Source organism: Scomber scombrus, chromosome 6 (assembly GCF_963691925.1).
Source record: "Scomber scombrus chromosome 6, fScoSco1.1, whole genome shotgun sequence".
Taxonomy (NCBI): domain Eukaryota; kingdom Metazoa; phylum Chordata; class Actinopteri; order Scombriformes; family Scombridae; genus Scomber; species Scomber scombrus.
In genome coordinates, this window is record NC_084975.1 from 11,145,550 (window position 1) to 11,161,793 (window position 16,244).

General features: G+C 39.9%; 2 protein-coding genes across 3 annotated transcripts; both read right to left on the reverse strand.

Moving 5' to 3' along the window:
* Positions 1–14: 14 nt before the first annotated feature.
* Positions 15–8,587, reverse strand: trabd (TraB domain containing). Of its 2 annotated transcripts, none has more exons than XM_062421256.1 (10): positions 8,520–8,587; positions 8,026–8,066; positions 7,412–7,478; positions 6,482–6,648; positions 5,980–6,120; positions 5,496–5,606; positions 5,265–5,404; positions 3,338–3,510; positions 2,760–2,853; positions 15–2,663 (listed from the first exon to the last, which is right to left on the reverse strand). In XM_062421256.1, the coding sequence occupies exons 2-10, from the start codon at positions 8,047–8,049 to the stop codon at positions 2,492–2,494; spliced, it is 1,089 nt and encodes a 362-aa protein (XP_062277240.1). In that variant the 5' UTR covers positions 8,050–8,066; positions 8,520–8,587; the 3' UTR covers positions 15–2,491. The 2 variants fall into 2 exon arrangements, with proteins under 2 accessions (XP_062277240.1, XP_062277241.1); XM_062421257.1 differs by lacking the exon at positions 8,520–8,587 and adding an exon at positions 8,253–8,513.
* A 1,972-nt stretch (positions 8,588–10,559) lies between these two features.
* panx2 (pannexin 2) lies at positions 10,560–15,017 on the reverse strand. Its single transcript, XM_062421328.1, has 5 exons — positions 14,789–15,017; positions 12,351–13,465; positions 11,849–11,984; positions 11,194–11,379; positions 10,560–10,879 (listed from the first exon to the last, which is right to left on the reverse strand). Exons 1-5 carry the CDS (start codon positions 15,015–15,017, stop codon positions 10,560–10,562), a joined length of 1,986 nt encoding a protein of 661 aa, XP_062277312.1.
* Between the last annotated feature and the right edge of the window lie 1,227 nt (positions 15,018–16,244).

Consider the following 16,244-nt stretch of genomic DNA (forward strand, 5'->3'; position numbering starts at 1 on the left):
AAAAAAAGAAACGATTTTGAGGCAAATATAATTCATCTTTACTTAAAATGTTTTATAATTCCTTACAGAATTTAGGATTCAATGGTTGGTTTCTTAACAATGACAATACCACATAAGGATGTGGGGAAACAAAACTGACAACAAATCATAGGCATTCATACACTTTTCTCTTGGCAAACACACAGTAGATGTAACCTTAGGGAATTACAGGAGAGGGAGACAGACATATGTTTGACTGGATTACTGATGAGGGACCATCATAAAGTAAAGGATAAATGTATCGATTGGAAGACGGATTATCTGAGTTACTTTAATGTGTGAACACCTTGTGAGTGGCCTAATTATGTCTTTAAGATTAAATCACACAACTTCAATTACTCAGGGTCCAATATTAATTAATTGGACCATTTAACAAATTAAAAATTGAAACTGAACTCTTTTTATACATATTGTAAATGTCGAAATAATGTGAGCACTGTATATACAATTACTTAAATCCAAGATTGGGAATATCTGGAAATTGATGTGGGTTTATAGCCTTGCAATCATGTAAATCTTGTTCAGACTGTAGAATATAATGGGACTCCCACAAAACAAAGATCCAGGTATATCATCTATAGCCACATTTTACAAGTGCAACAAGAGGCTCTGTATTATGGATACACATCAGTGTTGGTGGTAATGAGCCTCAGCAGAAGAGGCAATCGGAGGGTCAAAGGCAGCAGTGATAGCAGTGTAAGGCTTTATCTCAACTGTCATTTTCCTTCGTACCGGTCAAGTTAAATCCTGAAATTTGAGAGAAACAAACCCATTTCATTTTCTATCATCTTCCTGTCTCCATTTTACAGTCAGACTAGGAAGTGATAATGCATATATCATAATAGTACAAACAGCTGGTGCACTGAATGTCAGATGCTCTAATGAAGGTTTTCTGAGATGGCTTTCTGAACAAGATGCATAATTTTCTATGTCAAGTATGAACCTTTAGTCAGATTGAGCCAGTTGTGTTGAAACTCAAAACATGAAGGTGCCTCATATTGGAGGTACAATCAAATACACAAATCACTAGTGCTGGGTGATATGGAAAAAATCAAATATCATGATATTTTCACCAAATACCTCAATATGCATATTGTGACAATATTGTAGGGATGACTTAACTAAACATTTATGTAATGACATTTTTGATATAATCATCAGTAATGTGGGTATACTGACTAAGTGGGTAAAGGCAAATAATAGAGTAGCTAGGACTTTCTGAAATTTGGTAATTTCAGAAAGTTGCATCATCATTTTTACTGTAATGCAGCCTTTTAAACCAGGAAAAGACAACACTTATGCTATATCACAATATAATTATCCAAAGTCTAAGATGATATCTAGTCTCATATCACAATATCAATAGAATATCAATATATTGCCTGAGGCACATTTAAGCCTGTTCTGTGTCTGGTCTCTGTTGAACACAGGAGGGGTGTTTTAGTAAATATAAGGGCCAGTTTAGTTAAAACCAAAACAACACAAGCTGAATATCTGTATTTAGGGCAACAATATTTCCAAAATATTCCTACAGGAATTTAAATTGAAAAAAAGGACAGAATCTCAGAAAGTTGCATTGACTGTTGTCGTTTGTGTAAAATGCATATAACATTTGCCATTCCATATAGTTCACCGTTAGCCCTTACAGCTGCATTATGAGGCACTTGTCTGTTGATGTAGGCAGGACCGTGCACATGGGAAATACGTCAGTTTTGTGTTATCCTAATCCTGTATGTGACTTTTTCAATAATTAAGAAAATGATGATCAACCTTCCAATTTAAACAATTGTTTGACATTTACCTCACACCCTCATGGTGTTAATACATGCACCAACTATAATATGTACTCATATATAATTTGTTTATTTTAGTTATGACTAACTTGATATTTTACTTTCATTTCCCTCCCATAGGCTGCATGTACAGTACAAGACTCAACCAGTCTCTTATAAAGTGCTGGACTTGAAATGGGCCAATTACCAAAACATGCTAATTGGCACCAGAATGGAGGAAGGAACAAGGAGGAGACAGCTTTACAAAAGTGTGTCTCTCAGAAAATGGCTCAGTCGAACCAGGGCAGGTGACTGAAGATGATACTGTCAAATAAAAACTTTGTAAGTCATTAAAAGGAATGACATGGAGATTGGAAATCGATTCAGAAGGAATTATTGGCCTTTGTAAACCTTACAAAATGCAGGATCTGCACAAAATATGAAAGCGAACGAAGAGTACTGTCACGGTTTCTTTGGCAGTACGGCCCTGCTGTGTCTACAGGGACATCAATACGAGGCGGGAGGCTCTTGACCCCTAGAGGTCTTTGTAAGTTCATAGTTAGGGGCTGAAGAACCCTCTCCTCCAGCCTCACCTCCTGTTTTAAGGCCATTGGTGAATGATGCATTGTTTTCGTAAATCAAAGGTTGTGTTACTGATGGCTTTGAGGAGACCAGTGGGGTCAAGCAGGTGGTGGCCGCAGATTCTCCAGTAATGATTGGACAGAACGTAAAGACAGCAGAGCTCGTCCTAAAGTCCCTCCAGTACGGTAACATGCGTATCCCAGCATTCCCATCATGACGCCTTTTATGACCGCGCGTACCACCCAGCCGAAGCGTGATGGAGGTGCAACACTGAGGAAGAGAAAGACAGACAGATAGAGCAGCTGTAAACACAATTACAGGAAGTCTTCTACTCTGTTCTATTACTGAATACAAAGACAAATATACCTCATGATTTCATTAATGTTGAGTTGTTTCTCCCAGTTTCTTTCTATACCAGGGACATGACCCATTCCCACAACTCCCACCACCACAGCAGGCACTACAAAAGAAAGAGAAAATGTTCTGTCACATAAACAATCTACACTTCTACAGCTATACATTCTTTATATTTCTATCAGTCCATATAAAACCACGTTATTCCTACATAAAAAATTACCACTTTACTTTTTCAAAATGAATTATCCAATATACTAGGGATAGAAAAACAAGCATTGAACAACTACATTTTTCCTCAGTTGGACATAACAGACAGAATCTAGAACAAATGAACTGCTGACAAACTACATTGAAGCATGACTGTCTTTGGCTTCACAGTGAATACAAGCAACAGAATGAAAAAAAAGTTTTTGTAAACAGGTAAAAAAAAAAAAGAAGCAAAGTTTGATATTAAATTCAAACGAGAAATCTATAACGTGTAAAGAATGAAAAGAAAACATTTTATAATAAATGTGTGAATGAAAACATCAAGTATAGTAAAAAAAACGTGTATAAAAATATCTTTAGTCTAACAGTGTGATACCCACTCTGGGCATCGGAGGGGGCCTCCACACAGCGGGTAGCCTGGCGGAGCGTGTGTGTGAGGTAGATGTCTCTCTCAGCCACGATGGTCTGGTGGAGAGCAGGAAACTCGCCGATCATCTCTGACATAGTCTGCTCAAGCAGGTCCTTCTGTTTGCACTTCTCTACGTCCTCTTTACTGAAACATGACACACAGGACAACACTGTGAAATGGAGGTCAAGCAGAGAAGAAGAAGACAGTTTTTTGTTTTTCTTGTTCTTCTTTCCATTCTCACACACTATTCTGGTGAGTGTACGGTGAAGAAAGAGGAACCAATAGAAATGTGCCAAACCTGATCAAATCTGCATGATTTTTCAGCATTACGTTGCATTTTGGAAACATTTTTAACCTGCAGTATTTAAAACCTATTGAAGTCTCATACAACCCTTAACTTTAAATATTTATTATTTTTGAAGGAAAATTTCATAGTTTTTACTATTCCATAATAGTAGAAATAGCACAATATATCTGCATGCGTTTGATAGGGTTTTTAAACAATATCAATAATGACTTTAAAGCTGTGAATCCACTACAATCCAGTCTGGATTAGTGGGAGATCCCACACATAAACAATTCACAGATTTCTGATTCAGTAATTGAAGCCCACACGCACTTTACACTAATGACCAAACAGACTGACGTTTGTCAGCCTCAGACGTAGCTGACAAATGAGAGTCTCTCAGATACCAGAGTATCGTGGAACTCATTCCTCCCAAGAACGAGTTATGACATGTTGAATTTTTGGCTGTCTTGCATAACACACTGTGGTTTACTTATCTGTCTACTGTAGTTAAGGCGATACATGATAGATCAACTGTGACTGATGAAAGCTCAAACAGTAATATCTAAGAAAAACTACATGGTCACATAATATTTCTCAAGGTTTCAAGTTGAAAGCAATAGTTGTGTACTTCTAAATTTGAGCAGAAGACTACATTTGGAGGACTTTTTAAACTGAACTGTCAGCCGTTATGGTTTCAGGTTACAAAGTCTCTGAATCTGGATACAGTAATTGTGAGTGATTGCTGAGCTCATATTGAGTTTGTCATTATAGAAAATTTGCTTTAAAACCTTATTTTCATGCATTTACTCCATGTAAGTCCCCTTAAGCAAGATGTTTCATACTTAAAAATATTCAACAGCCATTTTAGGGAGGATGAGCATAATATCACTTAATACAGAAAGCTGCCAGTCAGATCTGACAGACACCAGCAGTTAAACAAATTGGCAGAGTTGCATGTACTCGGGGAAATATGTGTGGGCGCACATTGCTTAGTTCTCAACAGAACACACAGATAAATGGATAGTCACTGTGCTTACACTTACACTGTCATGCATTTTGTATTGCTCAATGCAAAATGTTTGATATTGCTACCACAGTTTCCCCAAATTTCACAATTGTTTGTTATCTAGCATTTCCATTAAACTCATTTTAAAACCACACTCATGTGCCTCATTTCCACAAAATGAATCCTCTGAAGAGAGACCAGTAAACAGCATTCAGTAGTTGGCACAGGAACCAGTCCTGCCAAAAACACTGAAGGAAATTCTTTTAACTCTCCAAATGACAAACATTTTCCCCCAAAAATAAATTTGTATTACATTTTAGAATTTTTTTCTAATATTATGAAGCTGCATAGTCCGTCTTATTTTTCCTGGGATGACAAAGGCATGGTCTGCCCAACTCTTCCTTTGACTGGCTAGGACTTGTTGTCTTTGATGGTTAGGTTGGTTAGGTTGGTTAGGTTAGGCATGAGAGTTGAGCAGGAGGATGACACCCCTCCCTCTACTAGCGGTACCTGCAGTAGTAGTATTGATAAAATCCTAACGATACCCACATCTACTAATAACACTGTGTGTTATGACAAAAAGTGATTCATTTGAGTTTCTACCTGATTGGGTCTGACAAAAAGCAAAGACCCCAGGCGAGACGAGCCTTCTGCCACAGACTCAGAGCAGCAATGGCTCTCTTGAACGTCACAGGGATGGGCCTGTCCCCAAGGTGAAATTTACAGAATGGCACCCGTCCAGCCTGTAGGCAGCAGAAAGAAGAAATCCAATTAGGAAGCTGATAAAATAAACACAACTTTAAAAACTTTTTTAAAAATTTGTGCATGTTTTACCTCTTTAAAGGCCTCCCTAAACTCTCCTCCGGGAGCCATGCCCAGTTGCTCTGTGATGTGAGCTGAAACTTTGAGCAGGAGGATCTGCATCAGGCCAGACATCAACCCATTCTGACAAACACAGAGGGCAGAAATGAGCATTCAGATATGCTTTCATAAGTGTTTGTATTTAAGCTGTAAGCAGTTGTACCACTTCTTTAACATTGACATAGTTTTGGAAAACAAAGAAGACAAAATTCAAGACTAAAAGCTCTTTACTCACAACTAATCCTGCCTGTGCATCATTTTGATTTATTTCGTCATCAACAATGAGTGCATGCAGCAATCCAGCAAGAGCCGTTTCAAATACCAGAACATCATTACTGCTTTATTTAAAATATTCAATACCCTCACTGTCTTTGTTTCACTCTCTCTCTCCATTATTCCCTCTTGCTCTTTTTCATACTATGACCATTATTAATTCCCATTTTTCTGAAAGCCTGACCTGTTTGATGGCCTGCTGAACCTTGTCCAGGTTGATGTCTTTGGCTTCCCTCAGCAGTGTATTCTCATCCATCTTCAACATAGACACCCTGTATTGGCACAGCTCCACCACAACCACATCTGGCTGCACAGCACGGATCGTCTGTGTGAGGGAGAGAAAGAGAAGTGGGTATGTAAGACAAGAGACAGAAACAGAATGCGAGAAAATAGCAGGGTGAGAGCGCAACAAATGGCATATGCGCAGTGAGGGAGCAAGTAAAGACAAAAGAAATCAATGAAGAATAAAGAAGACAAGTTTATGCTTGGTAAAAGAGGAATGCCAGCATAATTAGAGCAAATACACGCAGGCCACCTCATCATCACTGTGCTACTCTACAGTGATTCCGAACATTCACACAATTCCTCCATTATTTTACTGAAAAATCACAGCATATCACATTTGAAGACAGTGCAAGTGGTATTCTGCGCTATACTAATCTTGTTGTGAATTCTCATTGGCTCACCGTGGCCACATCCTTTTTGCTGCTGTCACTGAAGTGGGCAGTGCCCACCAGGTATAGGAGGCTGCCATCAGGGGCAGTAAGACGGGTCACTGTCTCTGGGAGGTCAGGAGACGACTGGCGACGCTGGGATCGCAACTGCCAAAGCAGCTCCGTTGCTTCACGATCCGCTAGAGAAAAACAACAGCGACAGTATTAAAGGGACAGAAAAATAGGGTTTAAGGTCTAACCTTCTACAAAATGTTCAAGGGAAGATATTTCCCTTTTTCCAGTAATTGTCTATTATTTTAAATTTTCTAAGACACATCAGCAATAGTTAGAACAATTTAAATCCCAGTGCTTTTAACACCAACAGTACTGAGTGATTGTGAGCTTCACACAGTCAGGGTCACTGCTAATGATGTAGAAGATTTAAACTACAGCTGCTTAGTAATATTCAAACAAGTCTAAGGATGAAAAGCACTCTACAAGAAACAAAGTGTACAAGAGATGTCTTTGTCCAGTTATTAGTGACTACAGTAACAAAACTATTGGCAAATGCATTTTGTATCAGGAAAAACTGCATTCTTGGTAGAGTATGATGTGTTTCTCTGGAGTTGATCTATGATTGCTGCAGACAGTAGCACAATGTGATAATTAAAGCAGTTAACAAAAGATTTGTTGTGCAGGGAATAGAATTAGTAAGACTTTCATTATTGTACCATGCAGATTGACTATTTAACTGAGAAATTACAATAAAAACAGCTGCTGCAGTAATCTGTTAGGTTGAAAAATAATTTAGTAGCATTGAGTGGTAATGTTGCATAGTAGAGACAATGACATAACAAAGTCTTTTTTTTTCAAAGGAAAAAAACAGGCATTATGTGATCTTTCTTGTGAAATACAGCATGTACACATTGCACTTAGTAAAAAAGACAAACAACAAGCACTTACAGAGCCCTGGCGGTAGACACGGCAGTTCCTCTTCTGAAGGATCCTCTGATGGGTGAACTGACTCATCCTGTGAGATTATTAAAACAGTAAATTTTTAAGAAACTGGGCACGTTTGCATCAGCACAAACTTAAGAATTTTTTGCTCACTGAGTCTATCCAGAGAGATTGGGTGATTTCAAATTACATTTACAATGCTGGAAAACTAATGAAACAAGATGACATTACAATTGTACATTTTTGCAAACAATACATAAGTCATGGGAAACAACACACACACACACACACACACACACACACACAGTCACTTCTGGGGACATTACATAGATTACATTCATTTTCTGGAGACTTACCCTAACACTCACCACTACTTGCCTAACCCTTACCTTAACTTAACCTTAATCACTCAGCCAAAAATCTACCTTTTCCCAATTAGGGGCACAGCTATGGTCCCCAATTGCACAAGCCGTCTCCAATTAACTGGTCCTAGGTCTGAAATTTGTCCCCGAAAGTAGCCTATGACAGAGCACACAAACTGCCCAGTGTGTCCTCTTACCCCAGTGTGAGCAGGACATCTGTCAAAATAATATATATATATAATATATACATGTACAAACCTCTGAATTGTTGTCTTGGTCCATGTTTGAAGGACTGAAAGCTGCGTGTGACAGAGAGCAGAATGAAGGCACCGTGAGGCGTTCAATGACCACAGTGACGTTACAGTGTTACTGCTGACGTCGCTTTATGTGTAAACGCAGCTAACAGTAGTAAAAGCTATAATGTTACTGAGAAAAAAGTGGTATCAGTCATTGATTTATGAGAATAAAATCGCTTAGGGACTTACCGTGAGTAGCTATATAAACTAGTTAGCTGACGTTATTTCCCAGTTCGGGACTGCTAAACATTGAGCATTTGCTGACGATTCGTCGGTTTGGTTAGCTAACTTACCGGATGATGACAGCTAACGCAAGCTAATGTATGTTAGCAAGTCCAGCAAAATAGTCAAAACACACACATGGTAAAAGGGACTAATTTTACACCAGATTCTGTCATTCTTAAATACATAATGTTCACTCTTTGACACGATAGCTGTCAAGTAGCTGCAACTTACTGTGCAAGCCAGCCCGTCTGTGTGCTCTTCGCCACTACAGCAGCAGCAGCGTTACAGCACTACTGGACTGCAAATGACAGCCGCGCTGCACCTTGGTACATGTAGTCATTGAATGACAGGTCATGCAGCGTTCCTTTTTTATTAAAGAAAACGTTTTTAATTTATTTTCATTATAACATTTTACACACTACAATCAGAGTCTGGACTCTCTTCTCCAAGTTTTTACCAGCATTAAGACCTGTCAAGAGATTTATCTCAACATAACAGTCTCAACGTGAAAATTACACACAAAATCAGTTTAAGCAGAGCTGTGTTTCAACATAACATGCTCTCACACACACTCGTGCTACAAGTCTTAAAGTGCTTTTGGATGCATTTAGTGTGCTTGAGTAGTCCATCAAGAGGATTTTGAACCAACCTTTTTCATAACAGTAAGACTGATTATTTGTTATTTCCACCAAAACTGAGGATAACCAGAAGCTGAAGTTGGAAAATTGCTGTCTCCCATCACAAGTCAGTAGTCAAAGTGTGTTTGTATTGAATGCTCAAGAAGATATGAGTATAATATGCATAGGTCTACCCTATAAGTAGCTCCTAACAAAAGTAGTAATCTCTTCTACAGTTGATGTCATATTGGTATGTCAGTGCAGAAAGGTTATTGGCGTTCCTGTAATGTGTGCAGCTGCAAGAAATGCACATGGAGAGGTTGTGGTAGGCACCCATCCCCATGTCCACACTTGTTCCCTGTGAAAAGTGCTAGTATATCTTATATTAGTTTTACTACAAATAACTATTCTAACTATTCATTTCTTTATGTTTTTTTGTTTGTTTTTTTGGTGATCAAGCAGATGTTAGCACAAGTGTGAAACAGGGCAGAGTCACTAAAATAAATTTAGATTGTGTAAGACCAGCAAATGACAATCAAAAGCTTATACTATAGCTGTCATGTTAAAAACCTTTTTACTCATCGTTCACTTCACATCACAGCACTCCCACAAGAAGCCAGCAGAACACACAAGTCATATACTTTACCAGTGAGTCTAACTCCGATCATCATATTGGAGCTGCTACTAAAAGTCGAAAACACCCACATTGCACTAGACGTCTTGGCTATCTGCATTTCTGAGCATATTAAAGTTTCACTTTGTCCCTCAAAGCCACCATTTCATTTCAGAGTTTGTTCTTTTGCTGTTCTTTAATATAATGCGCCAATTTACCTATTATTAATGACGTGTAACTATAGTTGAGTGATACACGTTCCTAATCAATGATGAAATGGCAATGATAATGCCAGGAAATGTGTCTTATATTATAAACACCCAACAAACACTGGGTCATATAGTGTCTTTATATGTATAGCATTCTGTGAAATATGATGCTGTAAGCGCAAACATTATTGCCACAAATATATTGTGATCTTTTGCATATTAATTGTGCAAATCTCAACATCCGTATTGCGTGAGCTACCTGTCTACTTGGCTATTGGGATAAAGGGACAAAAGCGTTATCATATGTGTTTAAAATATATTTTTAAGCCATAATGCAGTCCTCTTTGCAGATATGCATATGGTGTATCTTTTTGTTTTGTTTTTTAGAAAGCTCACTCATCCCTCATAGTCGTTCATTTAAGTTATTCGTTTCATTATTCGATATAGCTGTTTGACCTTGCACTGTAGCACCCTGTTGAATTATATCACTGCTGGTTTCATTGAAGGGTGATAAGCTTCATTCATCCTGAGACGTGAATATGACATAATTTCCTACAGTACACTCTGGTCAACACAATTCAATACACAAACGTCTGTCTGTTTTTTTTCTTCTCTGAATAATTTTCCCATCTAAAAGTTCAGTTCACGAACTTGCGTTTTCCACATCATCTTCTCGCTATCTCATAACAGAAGTTTGTGAGTTCATTCAGAGAGTAGAGGTGGCTGTTGATAGGAGGTGATTGACATGGTGGTCATGTGTGCAGAGTGTAGAGTTTGAGAGAGGGGGGATAAGGAGAGGAATCTCCATCAGCACTCCTCTTTGTCTCCTTCTTCAACATTCCCCAGCGGCGATGAGCTCTCCAGGTCTCTCTGCCAGTCTGCCTCTACGTTGTTCTTCATCCTCTTCTTCCTCAAAGAGAGTGTGATGAATGCTCAGCAGCTGGTGTGTTGGGGCTCTGGCCAGAGGGGGTGGTTGAGCCTCAGGGTTTTCCGCCTGGGTGAGAGCATCCCTTGGAGGAGGAGAGGACTTAGGACTGAGGGGATCCTCACTGGATGGCGGGTTGGGGCTAACACCATTTATGTATGTAGTGGTGGGCAGGGTCACTGTAGAAAAGGCAGTGTTCGTTGATTGTGGAGAGCAAACCTTAGTCTCTGGAAAGATAAGCATAACATACAATAAGGTGGTAAGGAAGAGAAACTCAAAGTCAAATGATGATGCTCAGTGAACTGTAAGTAAGTAAGTAACCTTTATTTTAATAGCACCTTTCACAGAAACAAAATCACAAAGTGCTTTACATAATGAAAAAGACACTATTAAAGGCGACAGCAGGCGGCACAGGGCTAACAAGTTAAAATCACAGCAACAACAAACAAATGAGGACAGATACATAAACATGTACAACAAAAATGAATTGAATTCTGCCCTGAACCAGGAAGAGCAAGAGTGAATGACAGATTAGACTTACCTGTAATGGCACCAGACACATGAACAATAGTGTGTGTGCCTTCAAGATATACTGTATCCAAGTTGTGCTCTGTGGGTAGGGGTTCTGTGATTATGGCCTCCACCTTGGGCTTACGAATGGTCAGCATATACGGGTGGACGTCCAGAGAGAAGTTGCGAGTGTGCTTTTTCTCCATCCCACTTAAATCTACAATTAAAAATGATCAGACATGCAATAACATTAGCATTCATTTAGAGTTGTGCGTCTGGCCACCTGACTTACCAATATAAGTCAAATATTTACTCTCTGTTTAGCTCTATTTTGGTCTTCACCAACTCCTGAGGGAAATGTTTGGCTGTTGAGCAACTAAATGCTCCACTCAGTTCACCAGCTAGCTGCATACAATTTACACGTTTTTTTTACTAAAAGTGAACCAAACAGTTAGATTGTGGAGCATAAAACCAAAACAATGAGCTGAAAGGAGGTAAAAATCTCTATAGAGCTGAGGGGAACAGAGTGAGAATTATAGTGATAATTATCTGTGGGATTGTTACTTCAACATTTCACATTACACACTTCTGTAATGTGATTCATCAGTATAAAAATATTGATAAAAGCACCATAAAAACAAAATGTTATTTCTTAGCATGACATAGACTTCCATTGTATTGGGTACCTTTTGTTAGAGGATGTTGTGTCCCCTTGCTATCCACAAGTGGTGCAATGAAGCCGTCTGCTACTGTCTTTCGTCTGAGAGGTTTGGGTTTTTCAGGCTTTGTGTTGTTTTCTAAACGCGTCGTGGTAAGGGGTTCCTTTACAATAGAAAAAAAAGGTCATTATATAACATCTTCAACAAAAAGGCTATTAAAGCAGCACCGAGTTGTTAAATATAATTTGGAAATTCTACATGAAGACCACATCCACAGAAAAAGCCTCTTAGCAAAAGCTGATAAGGCTCAGTTGGACGAAACTTATTCAGACTCTTCAGTTCATGTTGATATGAACTGCTGTGCTCCAGTGAATGATATATTTGATATATCATATAGTTAATATTATTCTGTTTGCAGAGAAGAGTACGTTTAGAGTTTTTCTACTGCTGTCATTGGTGCAGCTGAATAAATGCTGATGAATTACAACTAGAGACAAGAAAATTATTCTCAGACAACTGACTGCCTTACCTTGAATGACTGAGGAAGAGGATTTGAGCTCGGGATCCATTTAATCTTCTTACGGGGCCGTTTGATGACCAGAGGCTCAGTGGTAATATCTCCCACTGAGAGATCAGAAGGATCCATGTTAGGATCTATTGTTTGTATCCCAGAATCCCTCACAGTGGGTGTAGCATCATGATTGGACTGTGCAAGCGCAGCCAACAGCTGCCTGACCACATTGTCATACATGAGGTCACTCTCATTGGTGATGAAGTCCAGTCGGTTAAGCGACTTGATGTGGTCCCTATTCTCATTACAGAACATGGCCAGGATGTTGATATCGCAGAACTGAGACTTCTGCCAGCGTCGTCGTGTCTTGATACCAACTTTATGCAGTTTGTCAAATACAAAGTTGGACTTTCGCACCACAAACAAATGCAGCAAATTAATCAGGATGATGAGGTTCATGGTGCATAGTAGAGAAATGTCTACTGCTGCCATGATGCGTTGGAGCTGCACAGCAGGCAGCTTACAGTTGACCCTGATCTTCAGCTCTGAATAGCTGCTAATGTCTGGTGGCTCACCTAGCGCACAGGTAAATTCATTCTGCCTTTGACGGGCATAGTAGGCGCTAAGGTAGGAAATGGGGATGGAACTGAGGCAGATAATAGCCAGATGGCGTCCCAGGTAAAGCTTCGCTAGAAAGTTACTTTGGCCTCGTCTCTCCAAATACTTCTCAAACAGGTTTTGCTCAGGGCTCTTCTCCTTCTCTGCATTCTCTATAATCTCCCTCCTCTCTCGCTCAGTTATGCCAGGTCCTTTGGATTGGATCTGCTTCTCGATCTTTGGGGCTCGGCCCTCAGCAGCTCGATGATAGCAGTTATCAATCTCTTGAAGCAGGAAATTGAGCTCTGAAGTGAGCCGCGTGGAGGCAAGGAACTCCCAGGCCAAAGCAGGAATGTACATTATTCCAGCGAAGGCCAGCAGAGCGTAGGGCAGGAACTTGTGTTCAAATAGTGAAGGCCAGAGGTGAGATTCCACACCAGGTACAGCATCACGCAGGTCTGTCCAGCAGTAGCCTCTTGCATACAGTGCCTGGTCTCTGGTGAAGTTGTGTGGTGTGTAACAATATATGGACTCCTCTAAAGAGAGTAGGAAAACACCAGTTCAAAAATTGCTTTAACAAGATGGAGGATTACATTCATAACATAATTTAAATGTATTAGCTGAAAGACACATTTTTCACTGCTACATCCTGAACTTTTTCATAGTCTCAGTCCTCATTCCTGTCATGTGACTTTGCTAGACACACCAAATGTGCAAACAATAAGTGGCCAGACAGGTTTTTTTTTTTTTAATTCCCTGGTTCAACAATTTATTAATTTCTTATTCAAATGTGAAAAAAGTAAACATACCTGAAACCTTTCTTGAAAGCAGCCATTGTACTGTGCATACATAACAATGAGTACTGTAAGTCAATATTGAGGGTGGCAAAATGCATCACATGCTTAAAGCAGACACAGGTAATAACTTTATTGCTCAAGTTCATTTCACTTTTCAAATAGTGGTTATGGTTAAACTGGGGATACTCGGCTTGATATTTCCTGAGATATATTTCAATGATGCGACTTGCAAAGCTCTTTTCAAATTTTATAGCAGATCTCTTCAATCAGTTTATTTTTAATTAGTGCTGTATCTCAGATAATCTTTAAGAATCACTCAATCTGATCAGCACAAAGTGCTGTGCCTCTCTAACAATACACACACAGCTTCTTTGAAATAGATAGAAGTGTCTTCATGGCTCAGATAGAGGAAGTGGGAACCCTTCCTGTAGAACATTGTTTGTATCACTTAAATACATATACAATATTTATGCCTGTTAAGTACAAGTCTAAGAGTCTAAGTCAGAATTTACACTTTTATGCTGCAGATGATGAGGTGAATATGTGCAATGACCTCACACCAGGCTGTCCTTGTGCTGACTCATCTACAAATTCTTTGACAATATGATAACACAAACACATCACTGTGTGAGAGAAGTTGCCTGGATACCCATAGTTCTTCTGCTACTCAAGTTAAACGGTCTGTCCCAGCTGGATAATGCTGCTATGCAGAGAGCCTGACTCAGCAATGAACTAACATCTCTCCCATCCATCGCTTCCACTCTTCCTCTTAATCGTCCTCCTCTCCTTCCCAACAATCCACCATACCCCCTATCTCCAATCTGCCTTACTCGCTCTATAACTTTTCTAGAGTTCTCCTTTTCCTTGCCTGCCTGATCTCTGACTATCACTTCCTCTTATCACTGTGTCACAGGAGACACAAAAGTACTGCATGGCTAATTGTACATAATGCTAAGTATAACTAAATTTCATTCTTCCAACTGTCCTAATATTTTTGTGGTGAGACACAAGGTATGTACAGTGCACTGTGTAAACACACATGTTTAGTGGCTGAACACTCACCTGCAAAGTTCCTTGTGAAGACGAGAGTGACCAGCAGGATGGGGATGATGACCGTCCCTATAGTAACGACACGATCAAAGGGCAGCTCCAGCTTAAGTTGTACCAACAGGCTGGCCAGTGCCCCGCCTCTCTCATCCTGAGAGGAGCCCGGCAGGATCAGCTCCTTCAGCTTCTCGCCGGCAAGTAGAGCTGTAGCCATGTCTAAGTTTTGATCAAGGATGTTCTGCATCTGGGACACAAAGGACACACACTACAACGCCCCTCTGGGCTGGAGAGGACACCACACTCTCCCTGCTGTAGTTAAACACTCCTTGCCACTGTCTGATACACACCCAAACACAACTTCAGCCCCTGTCACCCCACGTGGGAAAGAAGTGGGTCATACTGTGTGGTCTGTTTTCTCCTGAGCTTAGATTATTCTGTGGTTGCTCACAGCTGTTCTCTGTTAGAGACACACATAATGTTCAGGAGCATGCTCCTCACTAGACCTCTTCTGTGTGCATCTCTGCGTTTTGCCCCGTCTCTACAGCGCCTGGCCTCCGTCTTCACCCTCTGTGTGGCAGGTTGAAGAATGAGCTCAGTTTAGGAGGCGTCCTTGCGATCACCAAGGAGGGTGATTGTTGTCTGATGAGTTGTTACGTGAGCTTTGGTCAAGAGATGCTCTGACCAATCCTTTCCTGCAAGATAGATAACCAGTTATGGAAATAATGCAATTTTTTATTTTAAAAAATAACTAGGAGAAAAAATAGCATGTACAAGGTATTATTACTTAAATGAGCCATAGAGTGAATTTATATTTGTTCACACATTCCTTAGAAAAGCTCTCTGGTCTCATCCTTTGTCCTCTATGGTGCAGTCTTGTGGCCAAGGACGACTAATCTTCACTCTCTGACCAGTGGAGTGTGTTAATGTTGTTACATCTGAGAGGGTTTTTTGCTTTTGATCGAACAAGGACACTAAAGGGCATATGTATTCTCTGGAGAGTGAGCTTATCTTTAGTTAAAAACTCAATTTACTCTGAGATTGTTTAGTTATGTAGACCAATTATGAATTGTCTGTAAATATTAACAACCTTATTTCTGGACATCTGCTATTTCAAAAAGCTGCCCCTACCTCTTTCTGGACACCTGGTGGTCATGATCTTTGTGGAACAGCATGTTCACCCTGGGATGTCAGGTGAACTCAGACACTTGCCGGTGGGATGTCTTGTCCTGTGCATACATGCATACATAATGTGTATGCATGTGCTGGTGCTGTAATTGTGCGGCTATTGCACGCTCATTTCACAGTTATGTGAATGTCCTTTGCGAGAAGTGTGAAAACATGGCCCCTTCCCATCAACAATCCTCAACCTCTTGCTCTCGCTCTCCCCTATGTCTCTTTCCTCTCCCCATTTCCTCTCATTATGCAAAAACATAGCTCATCTATGAAATTCTTAAAAGCTCAGCCCTTTAGT